General features: G+C 37.6%; 1 protein-coding gene across 3 annotated transcripts in view; it reads left to right on the plus strand.

Moving 5' to 3' along the window:
- The window catches only part of LOC139757098 (dynein regulatory complex subunit 4-like), a 118293-nt gene extending 100162 nt beyond the window's left edge, over positions 1 to 18131 (plus strand). The window contains exons 1-6 of one of the 3 annotated variants that reach the window (XM_071677192.1): positions 9318 to 9390; positions 10769 to 10905; positions 11928 to 12050; positions 13916 to 14033; positions 16824 to 16967; positions 17820 to 18131. In XM_071677192.1, coding sequence (XP_071533293.1) covers positions 9388 to 9390; positions 10769 to 10905; positions 11928 to 12050; positions 13916 to 14033; positions 16824 to 16967; positions 17820 to 18110 — 816 coding nt within the window. In that variant the 5' untranslated portion in view covers positions 9318 to 9387 and the 3' untranslated portion in view covers positions 18111 to 18131. Of the gene's footprint in view, positions 1 to 9317; positions 9445 to 10768; positions 10906 to 11927; positions 12051 to 13915; positions 14034 to 16823; positions 16968 to 17819 lie in introns of those variants that run through there. The other 2 variants (XM_071677190.1, XM_071677191.1) reach the window with 2 other exon arrangements.
- Positions 18132 to 22806: the final 4675 nt, after the last annotated feature.

Below are 22806 nucleotides of genomic sequence, written 5' to 3' on the forward strand. Positions count from 1 at the left end.
CAGACGCTTCACATGCCTTGATTCAATCCATACTGACAGCACGTCAACCCCGGTATACCACATCGATCCAATTCACTCTATTCCTTGCACGCCTTTCACCCTCCTGCATGTTCAGGCCCCGATCACACAAAATCTTTTTCACTCCATCTTTCCACCTCCAATTTGGTCTCCTTCTTCTCCTCGTTCCCTCCACCTCCGACACATATATCCTCTTGGTCAATCTTTCCTCACTCATTCTCTCCATGTGACCAAACCATTTCAAAACACCCTCTTCTGCTCTCTCAACCACACTCTTTTTATTACCACTCATCTCTCTCACCCCTTCATTACTTACTCGATCAAACCACCTCACACCACATATTGTGCTCAAACATCTCATTTCCAGCACATCCACCCTCCTCCGCACAACTCTATCTATAATCCATGCCTCGCAACCATATAACATTGTTGGAACCACTGTTCCTCCAAACATACCCATTTTTGCTTTCAGAGATACCGTTCTCGCCTTCTACACATTTTTCAACGCTTCCGGAACTTTCGCCCCCTCCCCCACCCTATGACTCACTTCCGCTTCCATGGTTCCATCCGCTGCCAGATCCACTCCCAGATATCTAAAGCACTTCACTTCCTCCAGTTTTTCTCCGTTCAAACTTACCTCCCAATTGACTTGTCCCTCAGCCCTGCTGTACTTAATAACCTTGCTCTTATTTACATTTACTTTCAGCTTTCTTCTTTCACACATTTTACCAAACTCAGTCACCAGCTTCTGCAGTTTCCCACCCGAATCAGCCACCAGCGCTGTATCATCAGCGAACAACAACTGACTCACTTCCCATACTCTCTCATCCACAACAGACTGCATACTTAACCCTCTTTCCAAAACTCTTGCATTCACTTCCCATACTCTCTCATCCACAACAGACTGCATACTTAACCCTCTTTCCAAAACTCTTGCATTCACTTCCCTAACAACCCCATCCATAAATAAATTAAACAACCATGGAGACATCACACACCCCTGCCGCAAACTTACATTCACTGAGAACCAATCACTTTCCTCTCTTCCTACACGTACACATGCCTTACATCCTCGATAAAAACTTTTCACTGCGTCTAACAACTTGCCTCCCACACCATATATTCTTAATACCTTCCACAGAGCATCTCTATCAACTCTATCATATGCCTTCTCCGGATCCATAAATGCTACATACAAATTCATTTGCTTTTCTAAGTATTTCTCACATACATTCTTCAAAGCAAACACCTGATCCACACATCCTCTATCACTTCTGAAACCAATATATATATATTGTAAGAGGTCACAGTGGTGCAGTGTGCACGTGATCTAGCACTATATGCAGATAGTCTCAGGAAAACGAAACACGGTAAGTTCCCAAGTGCACTTTCGTGAAATGATCGCATCGCCAGGGGATATAACGGAAATGACACGGAAGACGTGGAACATTCAGTTAATATACAAGGAAGAGACGTAGATAATACGCCATCGGTAAACAAGTGTTATCGTATGGTAGCGTTCGGGTCGGTGCGTTCGGGTCTGGCAACATACCTGTCATAAAATTTTATGACCATGTGTGGCGAGGTGGCGATGGGAATGAATAAAGACAGACAGTGTGAATTGTGTGCATGGGTATATATGTATGTGTCTGTGTGTGTATATATGTGTGTACATTGAGATGTATAGGTGTGTATATTTGTGTGTGTGGACGTGTATGTATATACATGTGTATGGGGGTGGGTTGGGCCATTTCTTTCGTCTGTTTCCTTGCGCTGCCTCGCGGGCGTGGGAGGCGGCGGCGAAGCAGGATAAATAACTAAATGAATAAATATATATATATATATATATATATATATATATATATATATATATATATATATATATAACAAGTAGTGGTGATGTGAGAAGGAGATGGAATGAGTATTTTGAAGGTTTGTTGAATGGGTCTGATGACAGAGTGGCAGATATAGGGTGTTTTGGTCGAGGTGGTGTGCAAAGTGAGAGGGTTAGGGAAAATGATTTGGTAAACAGAGAAGAGGTAGTAAAAGCTTTGCGGAAGATGAAAGCCGGCAAGGCAGCAGGTTTGGATGGTATTGCAGTGGAATTTATTAAAAAAGGGGGTGACTGTATTGTTGACTGGTTGGTAAGGTTATTTAATGTATGTATGACTCATGGTGAGGTGCCTGAGGATTGGCGGAATGCGTGCATAGTGCCATTGTACAAAGGCAAAGGGGATAAGAGTGAGTGCTCAAATTACAGAGGTATAAGTTTGTTGAGTATTCCTGGTAAATTATATGGGAGGGTATTGATTGAGAGGGTGAAGGCATGTACAGAGCATCAGATTGGGGAAGAGCAGTGCGGTTTCAGAAGTGGTAGAGGATGTGTGGATCAGGTGTTTGCTTTGAAGAATGTATGTGAGAAATACTTAGAAAAGCAAATGGATTTGTATGTAGCATTTATGGATCTGGAGAAGGCATATGATAGAGTTGATAGAGATGCTCTGTGGAAGGTATTAAGAATATATGGTGTGGGAGGCAAGTTGTTAGAAGCAGTGAAAAGTTTTTATCGAGGATGTAAGGCATGTGTACGTGTAGGAAGAGAGGAAAGTGATTGGTTCTCAGTGAATGTAGGTTTGCGGCAGGGGTGTGTGATGTCTCCATGGTTGTTTAATTTGTTTATGGATGGGGTTGTTAGGGAGGTAAATGCAAGAGTCCTGGAAAGAGGGGCAAGTATGAAGTCTGTTGGGGATGAGAGAGCTTGGGAAGTGAGTCAGTTGTTGTTCGCTGATGATACAGCGCTGGTGGCTGATTCATGTGAGAAACTGCAGAAGCTGGTGACTGAGTTTGGTAAAGTGTGTGGAAGAAGAAAGTTAAGAGTAAATGTGAATAAGAGCAAGGTTATTAGGTACAGTAGGGTTGAGGGTCAAATCAATTGGGAGGTGAGTTTGAATGGAGAAAAACTGGAGGAAGTGAAGTGTTTTAGATATCTGGGAGTGGATCTGTCAGCGGATGGAACCATGGAAGCGGAAGTGGATCATAGGGTGGGGGAGGGGGCGAAAATTTTGGGAGCCTTGAAAAATGTGTGGAAGTCGAGAGCATTATCTCGGAAAGCAAAAATGGGTATGTTTGAAGGAATAGTGGTTCCAACAATGTTGTATGGTTGCGAGGCGTGGGCTATGGATAGAGTTGTGCGCAGGAGGATGGATGTGCTGGAAATGAGATGTTTGAGGACAATGTGTGGTGTGAGGTGGTTTGATCGAGTAAGTAACGTAAGGGTAAGAGAGATGTGTGGAAATAAAAAGAGCGTGGTTGAGAGAGCAGAAGAGGGTGTTTTGAAATGGTTTGGGCACATGGAGAGAATGAGTGAGGAAAGATTGACCAAGAGGATATATGTGTCGGAGGTGGAGGGAACGAGGAGAAGAGGGAGACCAAATTGGAGGTGGAAAGATGGAGTGAAAAAGATTTTGTGTGATCGGGGCCTGAACATGCAGGAGGGTGAAAGGAGGGCAAGGAATAGAGTGAATTGGAGCGATGTGGTATACAGGGGTTGACGTGCTGTCAGTGGATTGAATCAAGGCATGTGAAGCGTCTGGGGTAAACCATGGAAAGCTGTGTAGGTATGTATATTTGCGTGTGTGGACGTGTGTATGTACATGTGTATGGGGGGGGGGGGGTTGGGCCATTTCTTTCGTCTGTTTCCTTGCGCTACCTCGCAAACGCGGGAGACAGCGACAAAGTATAAAAAAAAAAAAAAATATATATATATAGGGGATAGGGGAGAAAGAATACTTCCCACATATTCTCTGCGTGTCGTAAGGCGACTAAAAGGGAAGGGAGCGGGGAGTTGGAAATCCTCCCCTCTCATTTTTTGATTTTCCAAAGGAAGGAACAGAGAAGGGGGCCAAGTGGGGATTTCCCTCAAAGGCTCAGTCCTCTGTTCCTAAAGCTACCTCGCTAATGCGGGAAATGGCGAACAGCATGAAAAGAAAAAAAAGATATATATATATATATATATATATATATATATATATATATATATATATATATATATATATATATATTTATTTATTTTATGTTTATTTTGCTTTGTCGCTGTCTCCCGCGTTAGCGAGGTAGCGCAAGGAAACAGACGAAAGAATGGCCCAACCCACCCACATACACATGTATATACATACAAGTCCACGCACGCAAATATACATACTTATACATCTCAATGTACACATATACCACATCGTTCCAATTCACTCTATTCCTTGCACGCCTTTCACCCTCCTGCATGTTCAGGCCCCGATCACTCAAAATATTTTTCACTCCATCTTTCCACCTCCAATTTGGTCTCCCACTTCTCCTCGTTCCCTCCACCTCTGACACATATATCCTCTTGGTCAATCTTTCCTCACTCATTCTCTCCATGTGACCAAACCATTTCAAAACACCCTCTTCTGCTCTCTCAACCACACTCTTTTTATTTCCACACATCTCTCTTACCCTTATATTACTTACTCGATCAAACCACCTCACACCACATATTGTCCTCAAACATCTCATTTCTAGCACATCCACCCTCCTGCGCACACGCGCACACACACACACACACACACACACACACACACACACACACACACATATATATATATATATATATATATATATATATATATATATATATATATATATATATATATATATATTTTTTTTTTTTTCAAACTATTCGCCATTTCCCGCGTTAGCGAGGTAGCGTTAAGAACTGAGGACTGGGCCATTGAGGGAATATCCTCACCTGGCCCCCTTCTCTGTTCCTTCTTTTGGAAAATTAAAAAAAAAAAAAAAAAAAAAAAAATATATATATATATATATATATATATATATATATATATATATATATATATATATATGTGTGTGTGTGTGTGTGTGTGTGTGCGTGTGTACTAAACATATTCGTAAATCAAAGTGAAAATATTGTCTTACATCATTCATCTCTAGCAAATGCAAATGACTCAATTTATCAAGTTTTCTTGTCAAATGACAACAGTGTATTGATACATATTTCACAGTTTGCTAATAGATGTGATGGATATGTAGTGAAAATGGCTAACCCAGAAGAATAGTTGTGTCTTGTTGAAGGGAACATTATCCTCATCTAGTGCTGCAGTTCACCAGTTTACATAGAGGAGCATTGACGATGCTCTTTCGTTCAACTAATCCCAGTTCTTATCCATCTCAAATTCTACTATGCCGGCACTGCTTAGAATTTGATGTCACAGCTTTTGTGGTTATCAGTGTTTGCAACCTATTATCAAATAAAGACGATGTCATTTACACATTGAATTATGAGTATTTATGGCTACATTAGTATGTTATGAAGAATGTTGATATGTTTTTGCTTTTTAACACGACGCATCTTTTAGTATTGAATATGCAACCAGAAATGTTAGCGACCATTACTACCTTGGTTACTGAAGAGGCACGTACCGTGACCCCAGACTGAGCCATGTACAGTACAACTAGAAGGTGAATAAACATGATATCAATTCCATTAGAAAAGAATGAATGGACTAACAGTAGAAAATGCGCGTTAATCATTTGCATAAACATTCCTGAGACTTTAAACGTAATGTTCTAAAAAAATGGTGTAATATTCCTAGAAAAACTATCAATATCCTAAGCAGCAAAACAAGGGGTTAATGATTCATGATGGTAAACTGGTGACAGTATTCACATCGTTCACTTCCTCAGATCTGAAAAATAAACAGAGTGCCAGTTCAACAGGAAAACTTAATAACGGAGCGTGACTTTAGGATCTTTACGATATGTTTGATAGGGTTTTCACAGACACACGTTGTATTGAAATAGTCATAACAACAGTAATTAGATTTGATAACTACATTACAAGATGACTTAGTTATACCTGGGGTTAGGCTGCGGGAGCGAGGAACCTGTCGTGCTACAACTCCCGCCTGGACTGACTGCCTGCACCACACTGACTGGACCCTACCCCGCCAGACCAAACACCCCCAACCCCTTCCACTTCGGCCCCCAGGTCCGACCTACAGACCCTGAGGCACCACCAACCACCCCCTCCAGAACAAACGCATACCATACACCTACCACCTCCTTTGTCAGACCTTTAATTTCCTTTTCTGTTAAAAAGCAAGAGGTTGAAGAATGGTCAAGTTACCAAGAAAATGTGAAATTATTAGTGTCAAGATTGATTATCATTAACAATTGTGGTACCACGCTATGATATATATGTATGTATATACATGTATATGTGGATGGGTTGGGCCATTTCTTCGTCTGTTTCCTAGCGCTACCTCGCTAACGCAGGAGAAAGCGACAAAGTATAATAAATGAATAATATATATATATATATATATATATATATATATATATATATATATATATATATATATATATATATCCAAAATCTTTTTGTTTCAAAACTGAAAGGTAAGATATTCAAACACTTCTATATTTGAAATAACCATGGTTAATATATCATAATGCTCTCAGTTGCCGATGCATACCTAGTAAATAAGATGCAAAGAATCACAAGATTTTTTAAATTAATTCTACTTAACACATTAATTAAGAGTCATTTAGACGACCAATCGATATTTTCGCACCATATTTGTATTCAGCATGAAAAATACTTTTTATGATAAGTTCAAAAAGGGAATCTATTTTTCTAAGAAAAAAGCCAAAAATTGAAAGGGATTCTTTAGCCCAAAAACTTTTTCTTTCAAAATTGAAAGATAAGATATTCAAACACTTCTATTCTTAGAATAATCATGGGAAATATATCATAATCCTCTGTCACCGATACATACACAGTGAATACGATGCAAAGAAAAGGAAATATTTTAAAAGTGACTACATTTAACAGCTTAACTGAATGTCATGAAGACGACTAAACGATATTTTAACACAAGATTTGTATTCAGCAGGTAAAATACTTCTTATATTGGGTCTTTAAAGGAAATATTTTTTTATGAGAAAAATACCAAAGATTGAAGGAAATAGTTCAGAAGATTTTTTAGATCAAAAAACTTTTTGTTTCAAAATTGAAACATGAGATATTCAAACACTTCTGTACTTGAAATAATCATGAAAAATGTATCATAATGCTCTCACTTACTGATGCATACTCAGCAAATACGATGCAAAGAAACGGAAATACTTTAAAATTGACTTTCATTTAAAAGCTTAATTGGGTGTCAGTAAGAGGACTAAACTTTATTTTAACACTAGATATGTATTCAGCATGAAAAATACTTCTTATAATGAGTATTGAAGGGAATTGTGTTTTTCTAAGAAAATTCCCAAAAATTGAAGGTAATAGTTCAGGGTATTTTTTTAGCTCAAAAACCTTTTTCTTTCAAAATTGAAACATTGAGATATTCAAACACTTCTATACTTGAAATAATCATTAAAAATGTATCATAATGCTCTCAGTTACTGATGCATACTCAGTAAATACGAAGGAAAGGAACAGAAATATTTTGAAACTGACTTCATCTAATAGCTTTATTGAGTGTTTTTATAGGACTAAACGTTATTTTAACACCAGATTTGTATTCAGCATGAAAAATGCTTCTTATAATAAGTTTTTAAAGGAAAACTTTTTTTCTAAGAAAATTCCCAAAAATTGAAGGTATTTTTTAGCTCAAAAAACTTTTTCTTTCAAAATTGAAAGATACGATATTGAAACTCTTCTATACATGAAATAATCATTGAAAATATATCATGATGCTCTCAGTCACCGATACATACCCAGTATATACGATGCAAAGGATCAGAAAATATTCCAAATTGACTTCATTTAACATCTTGATTGAGTGTCATTAAGAGGACTAGACGTTGTTTTAACACCAGATTTGTATTCAGCATGAAAAACACTTCTTGTAATAGGTTTTTAAAAGAAATCTATTTTCGGGAGAAAAATATCAAAAATTGAAGGTAAAAGTTCAGGATATCTTTCAGCTGAAAAAAACTTTTTTGTTTCAAAATTGAAAGATAAGATATTGAAATACTGTCTCCCAGTAGGTAGCGCAAGGAAAAAGACGAAAGAATGGCCCAACCCACCCACATACACATGTATATACATACACGTCCACACACGCGCATATACATACCTATACATCTCACCGTATACATATATATACACACACAGATATATACATATATACGCATGTACATAATTCATCCTTGCTGCCCTTATTCATTCCCATCGCCACCCCGCCACACATGAAATGAAAACCCCCTCCCCCCGCATGTGCGCGAGGTAGCGCTAGGAAAAGACAACAAAGGCCACATTCGTTCACACTCAGTCTCTAGCTGTCATGTATAATGCACCGAAACCACATCTCCCTTTCCAAATCCAGGCCCCACAAAACTTTCCATGGTTTACCCCAGACGCTTCACATGCCCTGGTTCAATCCATTGACAGCACGTCGACCCCGGTATACCACATCCTTCTAATTCACTCTATTCCTTGCACGCCTTTCACCCTCCTGCATGTTCAGGCCCCGATCGCTCAAAATCTTTTTCACTCCATCTTTCCACTTCCAATTTGGTCTCCCACTTCGCCTCGTTCTCTCCACCTCTGACACATATATCCTCTTTGTTAATCTTTCCTCACCCATTCTCTCCATGTGACCAAACCATTTCAAAACACCTTCTTCTGCTCTCTCAACCATACTCTTTTTATTATCACACATCTCTCTTACCGTTTCATTCCTTACTCGATCAAACCACCTCACACCACATATTGTCTTCAAACATCTCATTTCCAGCACATCTATAGCCCACGCTTCGCAACCATATAACATTGTGGGAACCACTATTCCTTCAAACATACCCATTTTTGCTTTCCGTGGTAACGTTTTCGCTTTCCACACATTTTTCAACGCTTTCAGAACTCTCGCCCCCTCCCCCACCCTATGACTCACTTCCGCTTCCATGGCTCCATCCGCTGTCAAATCCACTCCCAGATATCTAAAGCGCTTCACTTCCTCCAGCAGATGTTGGGTTTCCCTATTTTTCTCAAAATTCATCACGCTCAAGTCTAGTACAGCACATTCAGTTTTGTGTGTCGACTTGACCAGCTTCTCTGCATTTGTGGTGTTAGTGATCTGATTGATAACATATGTTTATCATTCATCCACAGTGAAGTGTTTTTACATATATTCACTTTTTCGTTTCCATATTAACCCATTCTAATACGTTGATATTAAAAAATGTACTACCTTCAGTTTTATTTAATAGATGTATAGCCAAGATATGTCTCCATGGTAACGACGAAAGTAAATAAACAAACAAGTCTTCAAAATTTGTGGTGGTCACTGTTCTCTCACATCCTTTATTAAGATGGTGAACTTTCTTTTTCTTCTTCACCTTTGGCATTCATTTGAGATCATTTATAACGTAAGGCAAACGACGCTAGTATCTTTGCATATTGACTCTTCATTTACAATGGGCCGTAGTGATTCCACTGTCCTCTGCACTTCGTCCCCCGTTGTTTTGTCTCTTAATGATGGTATAGATAACAGAATGAAAATGATGGAAATTGATTTGGAGATCACTACTTTATTCTGTAATAATGAATAAGATGAGTGGTGTAAGGATTGTGAAGATCAGGGAAAATGTGCGGTTAACATAAAAGCAGGGTAATCTTAAATATTAAATTAACTTGTGAAAACGTTGCCTAACCTTCACTAGATGTCTAGATTTATTTAAGAAACTTAACATAATCTAGCCTAACATAACCTAGCTTCCTTAAAAGTGAATACTTCAGATGGAACAGAGCTTCATTAACGTTGATAAATCCATTAATATGAATATTTTCGATAATGATGCTGTAATGTTATACATATCCACATGTGACAGCTACTGCAATGTCAATACTGCACATATTTTTTCCATTTTACTGTGTAAGTTTAGTGATTGTACCTGAAAATGTAAGAATGACGAAAATGCAAGCTGTAGAGATGGATTTCCACAACTGAAATATTGAGTATGATAAAAGTAAACATTTAGAAATTAGGATGTCAGATGGATGATTATGAGTATTTGAGCTAATTGAAAGGAAGGGCAGTAAAGGAAGAACTAAGGAAGACAGAGTTAGAGAGCCTGTGGGAGTATTTGGAATTGTACAAGGGATAGGGTACTTGGAGACAGCTGTGTGTCATCTTGCTAGATGTTGGAGGATGATGCATTTGCTATGTAATTATATTCGTGCTTTATTCATTTTTCATAATCAAACTTTGCTGAAGTTAGCATTCTGTTCAACAAAATTAGCTCAAACAATGGTTTATATGCCTAAGGACTATAGGAAATCATTAGTGAAATAGATTTTTTTTTAACTGTTTAACTTTTTCATCATATTAGTAGATACCTGCAAAACAATTTTGAGTGATTGGGACCTGAACATGTAGGAGGGTGAAATTGTGCATGGGATAGTGGGAATCAGAACAGCATGGTATATATGGGGCAATTTGCTGTTAGTGGACTGAACTAGGGCATGTGAAGTGGTTGGGGGGAAACCCTGGAAAGGTCTATGGGGCCTAGTTTTGATTAGGGGACTGTGGTTTTGGTGTATTGCACATGACAGATAGAGAAGGATGCAAGCAAATGCAGCTTTTTTTCGTCTGTTTTTGGCACTATCTTGCCAGTGTGGGAAAAGGCAAACAAGTATGTTAAAATACAAAAAAAACATGAAAATGTGTTTTAATGACTGTAATTTTTACAGCCTCCAAAAAAGAAAGGAGAAAAATCTAAAGGAAAGCGTGGGTCTAAGAAAACAGGCAGTGGGCGTGCACAAACTCTCATAGATGGCATCCCAATTAATACCATGACCAAAGAGCAGCTTGAGGGTCATGTTACTAGGTAAGTAGCCAGTTGATATAAGCATCAGTATTTTGTAATAATAAGTAGCCATTATTATTGGAAGAGCTTAACCATGTAAACTGCAGTATCACTAACTTGAATATATCATGAACTCATCTAGTTGATTACCTCCAAGATTGATATTTTGAAAAAGGCGAGTTTTTGGAGTACTTCTACTACAAGATAATCTCTTAGATTCATACTTTGACTGTCTGTAAAATGATATTCTTTATACCAGCATTATCTGTATAGTTATATGGAGTCACTTTTTCTTATATTTAGAGTACAATACTGTATTACATTGCATGCAAGATCTCCCTCAAAGATTCTGCTTTCCATCCCTTGCTGGCAGTGCCCAAAACACCTGCAAAGGAGCACTCATTTTTGGATTGACTAACAAACAAGTGAAATAATCACTTATTACCTTTGCAAAGAAATATTTGTGAAAAATGAAATCTGTCTCAACAAAAATATACAGGGAAGATAAAAAAGGAAAAAAAGAATGAAGATATGAAATAATTTATTGTACTGTGTAATAACTTATAATCTGTAAATTACAGGAGAATTATCTACTTTGATTAAATCTAGACTCAGAAGATATGCAGAAGTTGAGTTTGTTTAATACACTCTGCCTTGTTCTCATTTGAGTAATCTGTGCCCTTCGTTCATTACTTCATTGGTCTCAACTTGTATTGTCCATTTTTCATTCAAATCTTATCTACAACAGACATAAACTAGTGCCACACATGGGCCAAAACATGTTCAGTTTACATTCTGATATCACCATGTACATTTCTATAAATGTTTCCCAAAGCTCATTTTGTCTGTTTTGTACCCTAACAGCTGTTCTAAACCTACTTAAGGTCTCCAAAGAAACTTTTTATATTGTTAACTTTTTACAATGTCAAATTATTCAGTAGGTTGTTTTGACATTTTACAAATTGATAAATGAGAGGATACTTGTTTTCTCTTAATTCAAAAAGTTTACCTTTCATTTATATGAGTGCAATTGTTATGATCAGGCTTCGCAATGAATTAGAACGAGAAAGGGAAGAGCGGAACTATGTCCAGAGTGAATTAGAACGTGTCCAGAGACTGTGGCAAGTTGCTGCAGAAAATTTGGATAATTTGCGTGCAGAACTTAGGTAAGTATGACCATTCATATCTCCCAGAAGTCTCTTTCATGTGGTCATCAGTGAGCTTACACTTCCCTCAGGCAGCCTAATCAAGACATATAGCTAGACACACGATATTTTTCTGCATAGTATGAAAATTGCCTCTCATTCTTTCTTCATCTTACTTTTGGTCCCCCATATTTCCTTCACAATTCATATCATTCATATTCTTTCTTGTTTCAATTTATCTGTGCATCCAGTTCATTTTAACACACCCTGCTTATACAAAAACCTGCTCCTCCTCCTGAACCATATGTGCTATCATTCATTCATCATTCTCATAATCCTTCTAATATGAAGCCTCATTTGAGCCAGGGTTGAATTCAATTAAGGGTTCTCAAAGTGTGGCGTGGCTTGTGGAAGATTTTGATGCAGCCAGCAGCCCTGTTGTAAAATAGAACCTTTTATGTTAATTCTGTACATAGAGCTTTCACTTGCAACAGATTTTCTTTGTTTCAATTAGTGTATGATTTAAACTAATGAAATGAGTGTGTGGGGGTGGGGGGAGATGTTTCTCATAAAACAGTAGAATTCCCAGAAAGCCGTACTTTATCCATCACTCTTCAGTGTCTTCCTGTGCCACCTACACCTCCCATACTACGGTGTGAAAGTCTTCTCATGTGAAAATACTTCACAGGTACAATACAATACCCTTACATTGCAGTAGCTTCAACTGTCATGCAGCATTATGTTATGCAACTTGAATATTTCTTTCTCAAAATAGAATGTCTGCATCCCCACAAACATCCACCATCATCCTCTTAACCCCTGACAGATATGAATCTGACCTGAAACCCCCCATGGCCCTGAATTATAAACCATTTCCACATGGGACAACACCAACCATACTAGTTATCTCAAATATCATACACTTGACATTCACCCCTAGCATTACAAAAAATCAACACTCAGGTCATGAATAAAGTAAACACCCTTAGAACTCACCAGTGCCAGTTTTGGACAAGACAAGGAATCCCTCAGCATCATCTACAAATAGTTCATGTGCTAAACTATGTCCCACCTGTCTCGTCATCCACCCTTTTAAAAGAATAAAACACAACAGAGCATTCAGAACAGTCGCCTATTGCCTAGCAACCACCATCATTCAGCATCTACACAACAAAATGAAACAGTTCTAGCCCCTTCCCATCCAGACTACTATATAATCATAATCAATCACTAATGTCCATGCAGAAATGAAAAACTCATCCCTTCTTCACACTTCAGCAACCTATATTCACAGATCCCTCCACCTCCTGGAAAGAAGACATTAACAAAACATACTCACTCAGTAATCACCTAAACAAGCACACACAACAGCTGCTTCCACAACAACTCAGTCTTAAACTCCCCTTTACCAGGCATACACCAATCTGAAATTACGCTCCCCAGACGTACATGAGTTAAACTTGCTGTGGACACCACCCATCTCTAACTTCATACCAACATATCACAACACCTTCATGCCTAAGATAGAGCTTCCACACTGAAGATACTAGATACCTACTCCTCAGTTGCCCAGAAGTCACCCAACAAAGACAAATGCACATCACAAAACTCATCAACCTGTGTTCCCGAGTGCTCTAGGAGCCTTTTAGAAGGGAATCCTGGAGCAGGAAGGCTGAATTTGATTAAGGGTATGTAAGTAAAACAATGCACGTTTTTATGTGTTTAATATTCTTAAATGGTATGTGGACTAATCTGTGACTAATGTAAGTGAGGTAGAGGAGCAAAATGACTGACTTTGTGTGTCACGGGTTTTTTAAGGTCTCTTCTTCTTAACATATTTCTGTGAAGTTACCATAGCATAGACTTAAAGGTATCCCACACCACAGACACAAGGATGTAGAGATTGGTGAGGCAGAGGAGAAGCACCAACAAGAGATAAGTGTTTATCAACAGAAAATGAAGCACCTCATGTTCACCCAGGAAAACACACTTACACAGTTGCAGGTAAGGATTTTTATTTTCTACTACAGAGTAACTACTTCAGATTAAGCATCACAGATTGCCAGTGAGATATTGGTTACCAGCCATCATAGTACACAAATGACTATTTTCTCATGGAAGGACAGAGCTTTATGAACATATGAGAAAGCACTTCCTGAATGGAGAGTTAAAACATTATTGCATCCAATTTTAAGTGTATCCATGAAAAAGCATCCCTTTCCCATCTACCATTATAGAAGATATGAGGCTAACAAATCGCTGTACACAGGAATCAGCTATCATAACCAACCCAGTCAGACCTACAATATCATGGCAAAGGGTTGAGTTGTCACCTAGCAGCCCCTGTCACATTGGTCTACAGTTGATTGTTGGTGCTGTTTGGACTTGCTGATCAATACTTGACACTGGCTTGTGGTCTGTTCTTTTTCACTATTTTAGAGGGGTTAGATAGGTATCATTGAGTCTAATTCATAACATGAATCGTAAGTATGTTGTTGAATCTCAGGAGGTAGAGTACATGAAAATAGCACTGGTGTTAGTTGCCTTAATGTGGGTATGATAAACTAACCCATAAGTCTTATATTTTAATGCCCTTGCCACTACAAAAGCATGTTTAGGATATGTTGTCAACCCTGCATTTACCTTTTGTCAAAATTTTTGTACATATTCTTGTTAGCATAATAATAATGGTAAATGATGGAAACTTTTAACTTACACCATAGGTATTTCCTATGAAGATGATGAGCTGCTTAAATTTAGGGCACCTCAGTTTAGAGTTAAATGTTGAGATCACTGTAAAGGATCAAGTAGCTTCTGGCTTAAATGTTGATATTGCCTGTGACCAGTCATTTACATCCCATAGTATCATATGCTTGGATGGATTGCTGTATTGCCTATGAATGAGCTTATGCTGGTTTCATATACTTCATGGAGAAATCTAATGGATACAGATAAGTTTATGGGGTAAGATAGAATTTTAACCTCCACTGAGCAAGTGCACTCTAATTCTGATAGGGCTTTATTTGTAATAAAGTAAATTTTTCTTACTATAGACCACCCATTTTTTTTATATTTTTTCTTAGGTACAGTATTCAGCCTTTAAAAATTTGATAATTTATGGTAAACTCTTTATCTTTCCAAGAGATAAATCTTTTGATATTCATTGCACCAATTCATCCCTTAGTACAATTCAAGTTTCATTGTTTTTTCTGCTTTAAGTGAATATAAAATCACTATAAAAGGCCGAACAGCAACTTTGGATGGCTTGAGAGCACCAAGCTTAGCAAGTGGAAAAGGTTAGGGGTCTTTCATGGTAAGGAAATGAGTCATTATGTATGACTAGGTGACTTTACTGAGTGATTTGCATGGCTACTCCAGAAAGAAACAGCCAGATGTTTCTGGAGATATTATTATGAGGCACCTCTTGGCTAGTGCTATTTCTGTCAACTAATGAAACAAAAGTTTGATATCAAATTCTTAACAAAGTTCAGAGAGAAAAGCTTTTCTTTGAATATTTGTTGGAGATTAAAATAAATGGATGTTACCATACATTAGCAGCTTAGTTATATTAATAAGGCTGGCAAAATGATTATTGTTAATAGTGAAGCAAATCAGATAGAGTCTAGATAAAGATACATTGACTGATGAAAAGGTCTTTTCCTTAGATACATGAATTTTGATGCTTGGATCAATGTGCCTATTCAAGAAGTTTTCCACAATTTCTGTGAAAAAACAATCTGATGATTCTCACAGGTTATTAGGAAGAGTAGGCACATGATAACCCATTACCTTTCCCCTTCCCCTCACTAAACACATATAACCCACCTTAACCCCTTTTTAAGCACTCAATAAGAAGCTTGTTCTAGATTGCCCAACTGAGAGCCAATGGGGAGAATGGGGAGGTTAGACAGTTAAATGTGCCCATCTACTCATGTTAGAAACTAATTGCCATATGTGAAGGGGTATTTGTTTTTATATCGTATCCAGTCTTGTTAACCATCTGACAAAGCAGACTACCATCCAGACATTGAGAGAACTGTTTGTGATTACAGAAGTGAAATGATATTCCTTTCCAGAAATAGTAGGTGATCCTACAAATTGCAGGTTATTCAGACAAAAGAATTAGAGCCTTATGGGTGGAGCTTGTACTGACTGGTGAGGATGTATATACAAGTAAGAGGTAGGATATCAAAACAAATCTTTTAGAAATACCATAGAGTAAGAAAAGAAAACATTGTTATTGAGAATGAGAGGTATATTCTGGCATGAACAGATTAGGTAGTACACAGCTTCTTAAAGAGGTGCACTTCCACTGTAGCTTATACAGAGACTTTTGAGTAATTGTTACAGCATTTACAACTACATGAGATCTATTCCTAATGGAAGGGTGATGGTACTTCTGGATCACAGCTAGCTTTACAAGAAAACCAAATTTTACTCAAAACAAATGCTCAACCATTTTTTTTTTTACTTAGTATGAAGTCATTTTTGTCTGCTTGTTGATCTCACTAAAGTGGGTAGTGTGTGTGGCTTAGTTTATCATTAAGTCTTCCTGAAAAATGGCTAAGATGTTTTGGGTTAGCACACTTTTGAAGTGATGGTTATAGTGACAGAAAATTCAGAAGTTGTACGCTGAGTTTGCCTGGCTACATTTTTCTCTCTTTGGCAGATACTAGTGGTCCATTTGCCCCTTGGTAGAGTACCAATTGCATTAATAGACAGCAACATTCTCCATGTAGAGAAAACAATGCTTTGTATGGAATTTACTTTGAATGATGTCTTCTCTTGTTTCAGGTGGATAGTGAACAGGCATTACTGAATCTACATCAAGACTCTCTTGCTGAAGAAAATCTTGTGGTTCAGGAGAGAGAAGATCTGCGAGCACAGCTGAGGGAAACTGAGTGTAACTACTTAGCCATCATTGCAAACATGAAAATAGTAGGTGAAGACTTACTTCTTTACAAATGATAATCTGTCATGTTTCATACATCTGTATGCAGTACCTGTTGCGGAGCTGAAAAAACTAAGTTAATCTCCCTACATTGTGATAAGTACAGTAGTTCATTCATTCATTAGTCATTTTAAGAGAAAGGATACTTTGGATCTAATAAACTGCTCTGTGAAAGTCTCAGACTACTGACATATAATTCAAAAAACAATTGAATTGTAGTACAGTCATTCTAAATCCACTCATTTATTTCAAAAGCTCCAGTCACAAACAAAATATTCAATAAAGCAAACTTTTAATGACTCAAAAAGGGCTAAAGAAACAAAGAAGATTAAAGAGCGAGAAAGAATTTAATACTGCAGTTTTTGAAGAAGCAGACACCACGGTGGCCTACCTTAAAGTAAAATTTTTGTGAAGCTTCAGTCTCCAGATGAAGGCCAGTGATTCAGTTTAGCTAAGGAAAATGAAATGCCATGGCTGGAAAGGTTTCTTTATCAGACACATGATAGATTGATCCTCAGCAGCCAGTAAGTCAGTGACTGGGGTGGCTAGTTTTTGTTGCATCTATTTCATCAGAGGCAAGACAGGCAGTCATTTCTTTGGCTATAGTTGTCAATATTGTCACTGTTGGTCTTCATATTCATATTACTCTTATTCTTTATGTTGCAAAATAGGTAATACTATTTTTTGCAATGCTTCTGCATTGTAATTAGTATCTGTGAGATGGTGACTGTCCACTGTACAAGTCTGGTGAATCAACAGGTTAGAGCCAATTGAAGTAGCATCTGTTAAGCCATTTTTTGTAACTTTTGCTGAGAATTATCATCGAGATTTCTTTCAAGGTTCACAGCAAGGCTTTAGACTCACTGCGTCAGGAGTTTGAGGCAGAGTCTGCTGCAATGGAAGCAAAATCCATTAAGAGAATCAAAGCACTACAAAATCAGCTTGATCTGAAGCGTAAAACAGAACTCGTCGCACAAGAAGAAAAAAAGAATGCATTTTTGGCTACAATTATATCCAACCATGAGAAGACTTTTGAAGAAATGAAGAAATACTATACAGATATTACAGCAACCAATCTTAAACTCATCACAGAACTAAAGGTAGTAGCCTTCCATGTTGTGGTAAGTTAAGCAAGCTGCTTGCCCTTAGTTATTCTCCTTATTCTGAAAACCATTTCATCACCATGAAAGGTTATGACTAAACCATGGGCAACAGACTTAGTTGACTTAAGACCATATATATGTAAGCTGTGGCTATTCTTGTAAAGGCATGATTTCAGTTTTGTAAGGATGCCAGTCAAATTCCAAGTGTAAGTGAATGTTTCTAGAAAAATTTAAGGGAGGAAATCAAAAAATTATATAATTGGTAAAGAGATACATTGTGAAAATAGCTATGCAAAACAACACTTTGGTTAAATGATTAAACTGTAGAATTGAAAAATATCAATTGTAAAATCAAATATCTCAATGAGAAAAAGAATAGGTTGAATTATAGGGAGTTTAAGAAGTAGGTAAAATACTTGAGTTCAGAAAAGTATTTAAGGATAAGCCTCTCACTATGGGTATCTATCCAATAAATCTAGGACTGTGTGATAATAGTACACAAGAATAAAAATGTGTAAGAGTAAAAAGGTGTAAGATGGTTAGTATAGCACAAGAAACTGTGATGACATCTTGGCAGGAAATCTGATGCGTAATCATTGCAGGATATGGAGCCTGGTGGAGCTCAATCAGAGGACGAGCTGATGTTTTGAGGGGGTGGATACTGAAGGGCAGTGCAAATGAAAGTACTGTGTCAGTTTTTGGAAGGAGTGGGAGATTAGTGTAATATCAGATTGCATGGTGAAGAACTAAGAGTTGTGGATTAACTTAGATAATACTAAAGCATAGAAAGGATAGTAGTAAGAAAGCTTTAAGTTGAAAGTAGAGCTGTGCAAGGAGGGATATTTGGAAGTGAATTGAAAGCTCTGGGAAATGGGAAAACTTAAAGAGTAAAGTCTGCAAGAAGCTTGAGTGAAGAAATACTGTACTTGTCTGCTCTGATCCATGGATGTGATACCCAAGGTTACATTAGTTAGGATGGGTAAAGAATAAGAGCAGAAGAGATGATAGCTGTGCAGTATAGCAGGAATTGGAATAAAGAATTAAAAATTGATGTTGTGAAAAGGATATGTGGTGTAGAGAAATTATTAGATAGTCATGTTAAGAAAGCCTTTGAGAATAGTATGGCTATATAAGATGTGTTGTAGAAGATAGTTTGGTCAAAAAGGAATACATTTATACAATAGAAGGTACTTAAGGATGTGCGAGTGATTTTCAGAGGGTACGTGTACCTGCTTCACCTCAGAAAAATTGGGGTTATAGTTAATGATGATTGATAGATAGATAGATACTAATAGATAAAAGTGGAGGCTGTCACAGTTGTGGGTAGATAACACCACTTTGTGTGGTGAGTCAAAAACAAGTTGATTGTAATAATTAGGTTTTCTGGTGAAACTTGCAAGAGATAGATGTTGAGGTTGAATGTAAGCGAAAACAATTTTTCATGTTGAAAGAGGCCCTGCCTCACACCTTTATGTATACCTTGTTCTTCTAGACTCCTCTGTAGTGGTATCCTCTTTCTTATACCTTGGTTACATCTCATAGATTGTTACATACCTAAGCTTTGTCTTCTTCAGGAGCATTATTGTTCTTCTAGACTCCTCTGTAGTGGTATCCTCTTTCTTATACCTTGGTTACATCTCATAGATTGTTACATACCTAAGCTTTGTCTTCTTCAGGAGCATTATTGTTCTTCTAGACTCCTCTGTAGTGGTATCCTCTTTCTTATACCTTGGTTACATCTCATAGATTGTTACATACCTAAGCTTTGTCTTCTTCAGGAGCATTATTGTTCTTCTAGACTCCTCTGTAGTGGTATCCTCTTTCTTATACCTTGGTTACATCTCATAGATTGTTACATACCTAAGCTTTGTCTTCTTCAGGAGCATTATTGTTCTTCTAGACTCCTCTGTAGTGGTATCCTCTTTCTTATACCTTGGTTACATCTCATAGATTGTTACATACCTAAGCTTTGTCTTCTTCAGGAGCATTATTGTTCTTCTAGACTCCTCTGTAGTGGTATCCTCTTTCTTATACCTTGGTTACATCTCATAGATTGTTACATACCTAAGCTTTGTCTTCTTCAGGAGCATTATTGTTCTTCTAGACTCCTCTGTAGTGGTATCCTCTTTCTTATACCTTGGTTACATCTCATAGATTGTTACATACCTAAGCTTTGTCTTCTTCAGGAGCATTATTGTTCTTCTAGACTCCTCTGTAGTGGTATCCTCTTTCTTATACCTTGGTTACATCTCATAGATTGTTACATACCTAAGCTTTGTCTTCTTCAGGAGCATTATTGTTCTTCTAGACTCCTCTGTAGTGGTATCCTCTTTCTTATACCTTGGTTACATCTCATAGATTGTTACATACCTAAGCTTTGTCTTCTTCAGGAGCATTATTGTTCTTCTAGACTCCTCTGTAGTGGTATCCTCTTTCTTATACCTTGGTTACATCTCATAGATTGTTACATACCTAAGCTTTGTCTTCTTCAGGAGCATTATTGTTCTTCTAGACTCCTCTGTAGTGGTATCCTCTTTCTTATACCTTGGTTACATCTCATAGATTGTTACATACCTAAGCTTTGTCTTCTTCAGGAGCATTATTGTTCTTCTAGACTCCTCTGTAGTGGTATCCTCTTTCTTATACCTTGGTTACATCTCATAGATTGTTACATACCTAAGCTTTGTCTTCTTCAGGAGCATTATTGTTCTTCTAGACTCCTCTGTAGTGGTATCCTCTTTCTTATACCTTGGTTACATCTCATAGATTGTTACATACCTAAGCTTTGTCTTCTTCAGGAGCATTATTGTTCTTCTAGACTCCTCTGTAGTGGTATCCTCTTTCTTATACCTTGGTTACATCTCATAGATTGTTACATACCTAAGCTTTGTCTTCTTCAGGAGCATTATTGTTCTTCTAGACTCCTCTGTAGTGGTATCCTCTTTCTTATACCTTGGTTACATCTCATAGATTGTTACATACCTAAGCTTTGTCTTCTTCAGGAGCATTATTGTTCTTCTAGACTCCTCTGTAGTGGTATCCTCTTTCTTATACCTTGGTTACATCTCATAGATTGTTACATACCTAAGCTTTGTCTTCTTCAGGAGCATTATTGTTCTTCTAGACTCCTCTGTAGTGGTATCCTCTTTCTTATACCTTGGTTACATCTCATAGATTGTTACATACCTAAGCTTTGTCTTCTTCAGGAGCATTATTGTTCTTCTAGACTCCTCTGTAGTGGTATCCTCTTTCTTATACCTTGGTTACATCTCATAGATTGTTACATACCTAAGCTTTGTCTTCTTCAGGAGCATTATTGTTCTTCTAGACTCCTCTGTAGTGGTATCCTCTTTCTTATACCTTGGTTACATCTCATAGATTGTTACATACCTAAGCTTTGTCTTCTTCAGGAGCATTATTGTTCTTCTAGACTCCTCTGTAGTGGTATCCTCTTTCTTATACCTTGGTTACATCTCATAGATTGTTGCATACCCTAAGCTTTGTCTTCTTCAGGAGCATTATTGTTCTTCTAGACTCCTCTGTAGTGGTATCCTCTTTCTTATACCTTGGTTACATCTCATAGATTGTTACATACCTAAGCTTTGTCTTCTTCAGGAGCATTATTGTTCTTCTAGACTCCTCTGTAGTGGTATCCTCTTTCTTATACCTTGGTTACATCTCATAGATTGTTACATACCTAAGCTTTGTCTTCTTCAGGAGCATTATTGTTCTTCTAGACTCCTCTGTAGTGGTATCCTCTTTCTTATACCTTGGTTACATCTCATAGATTGTTACATACCTAAGCTTTGTCTTCTTCAGGAGCATTATTGTTCTTCTAGACTCCTCTGTAGTGGTATCCTCTTTCTTATACCTTGGTTACATCTCATAGATTGTTACATACCTAAGCTTTGTCTTCTTCAGGAGCATTATTGTTCTTCTAGACTCCTCTGTAGTGGTATCCTCTTTCTTATACCTTGGTTACATCTCATAGATTGTTACATACCTAAGCTTTGTCTTCTTCAGGAGCATTATTGTTCTTCTAGACTCCTCTGTAGTGGTATCCTCTTTCTTATACCTTGGTTACATCTCATAGATTGTTACATACCTAAGCTTTGTCTTCTTCAGGAGCATTATTGTTCTTCTAGACTCCTCTGTAGTGGTATCCTCTTTCTTATACCTTGGTTACATCTCATAGATTGTTACATACCTAAGCTTTGTCTTCTTCAGGAGCATTATTGTTCTTCTAGACTCCTCTGTAGTGGTATCCTCTTTCTTATACCTTGGTTACATCTCATAGATTGTTACATACCTAAGCTTTGTCTTCTTCAGGAGCATTATTGTTCTTCTAGACTCCTCTGTAGTGGTATCCTCTTTCTTATACCTTGGTTACATCTCATAGATTGTTACATACCTAAGCTTTGTCTTCTTCAGGAGCATTATTGTTCTTCTAGACTCCTCTGTAGTGGTATCCTCTTTCTTATACCTTGGTTACATCTCATAGATTGTTGCATACCCTAAGCTTTGTCTTCTTCAGGAGCATTATTGTTCTTCTAGACTCCTCTGTAGTGGTATCCTCTTTCTTATACCTTGGTTACATCTCATAGATTGTTACATACCTAAGCTTTGTCTTCTTCAGGAGCATTATTGTTCTTCTAGACTCCTCTGTAGTGGTATCCTCTTTCTTATACCTTGGTTACATCTCATAGATTGTTACATACCTAAG

Source organism: Panulirus ornatus, chromosome 24 (assembly GCF_036320965.1).
Source record: "Panulirus ornatus isolate Po-2019 chromosome 24, ASM3632096v1, whole genome shotgun sequence".
NCBI classification, from domain to species: domain Eukaryota; kingdom Metazoa; phylum Arthropoda; class Malacostraca; order Decapoda; family Palinuridae; genus Panulirus; species Panulirus ornatus.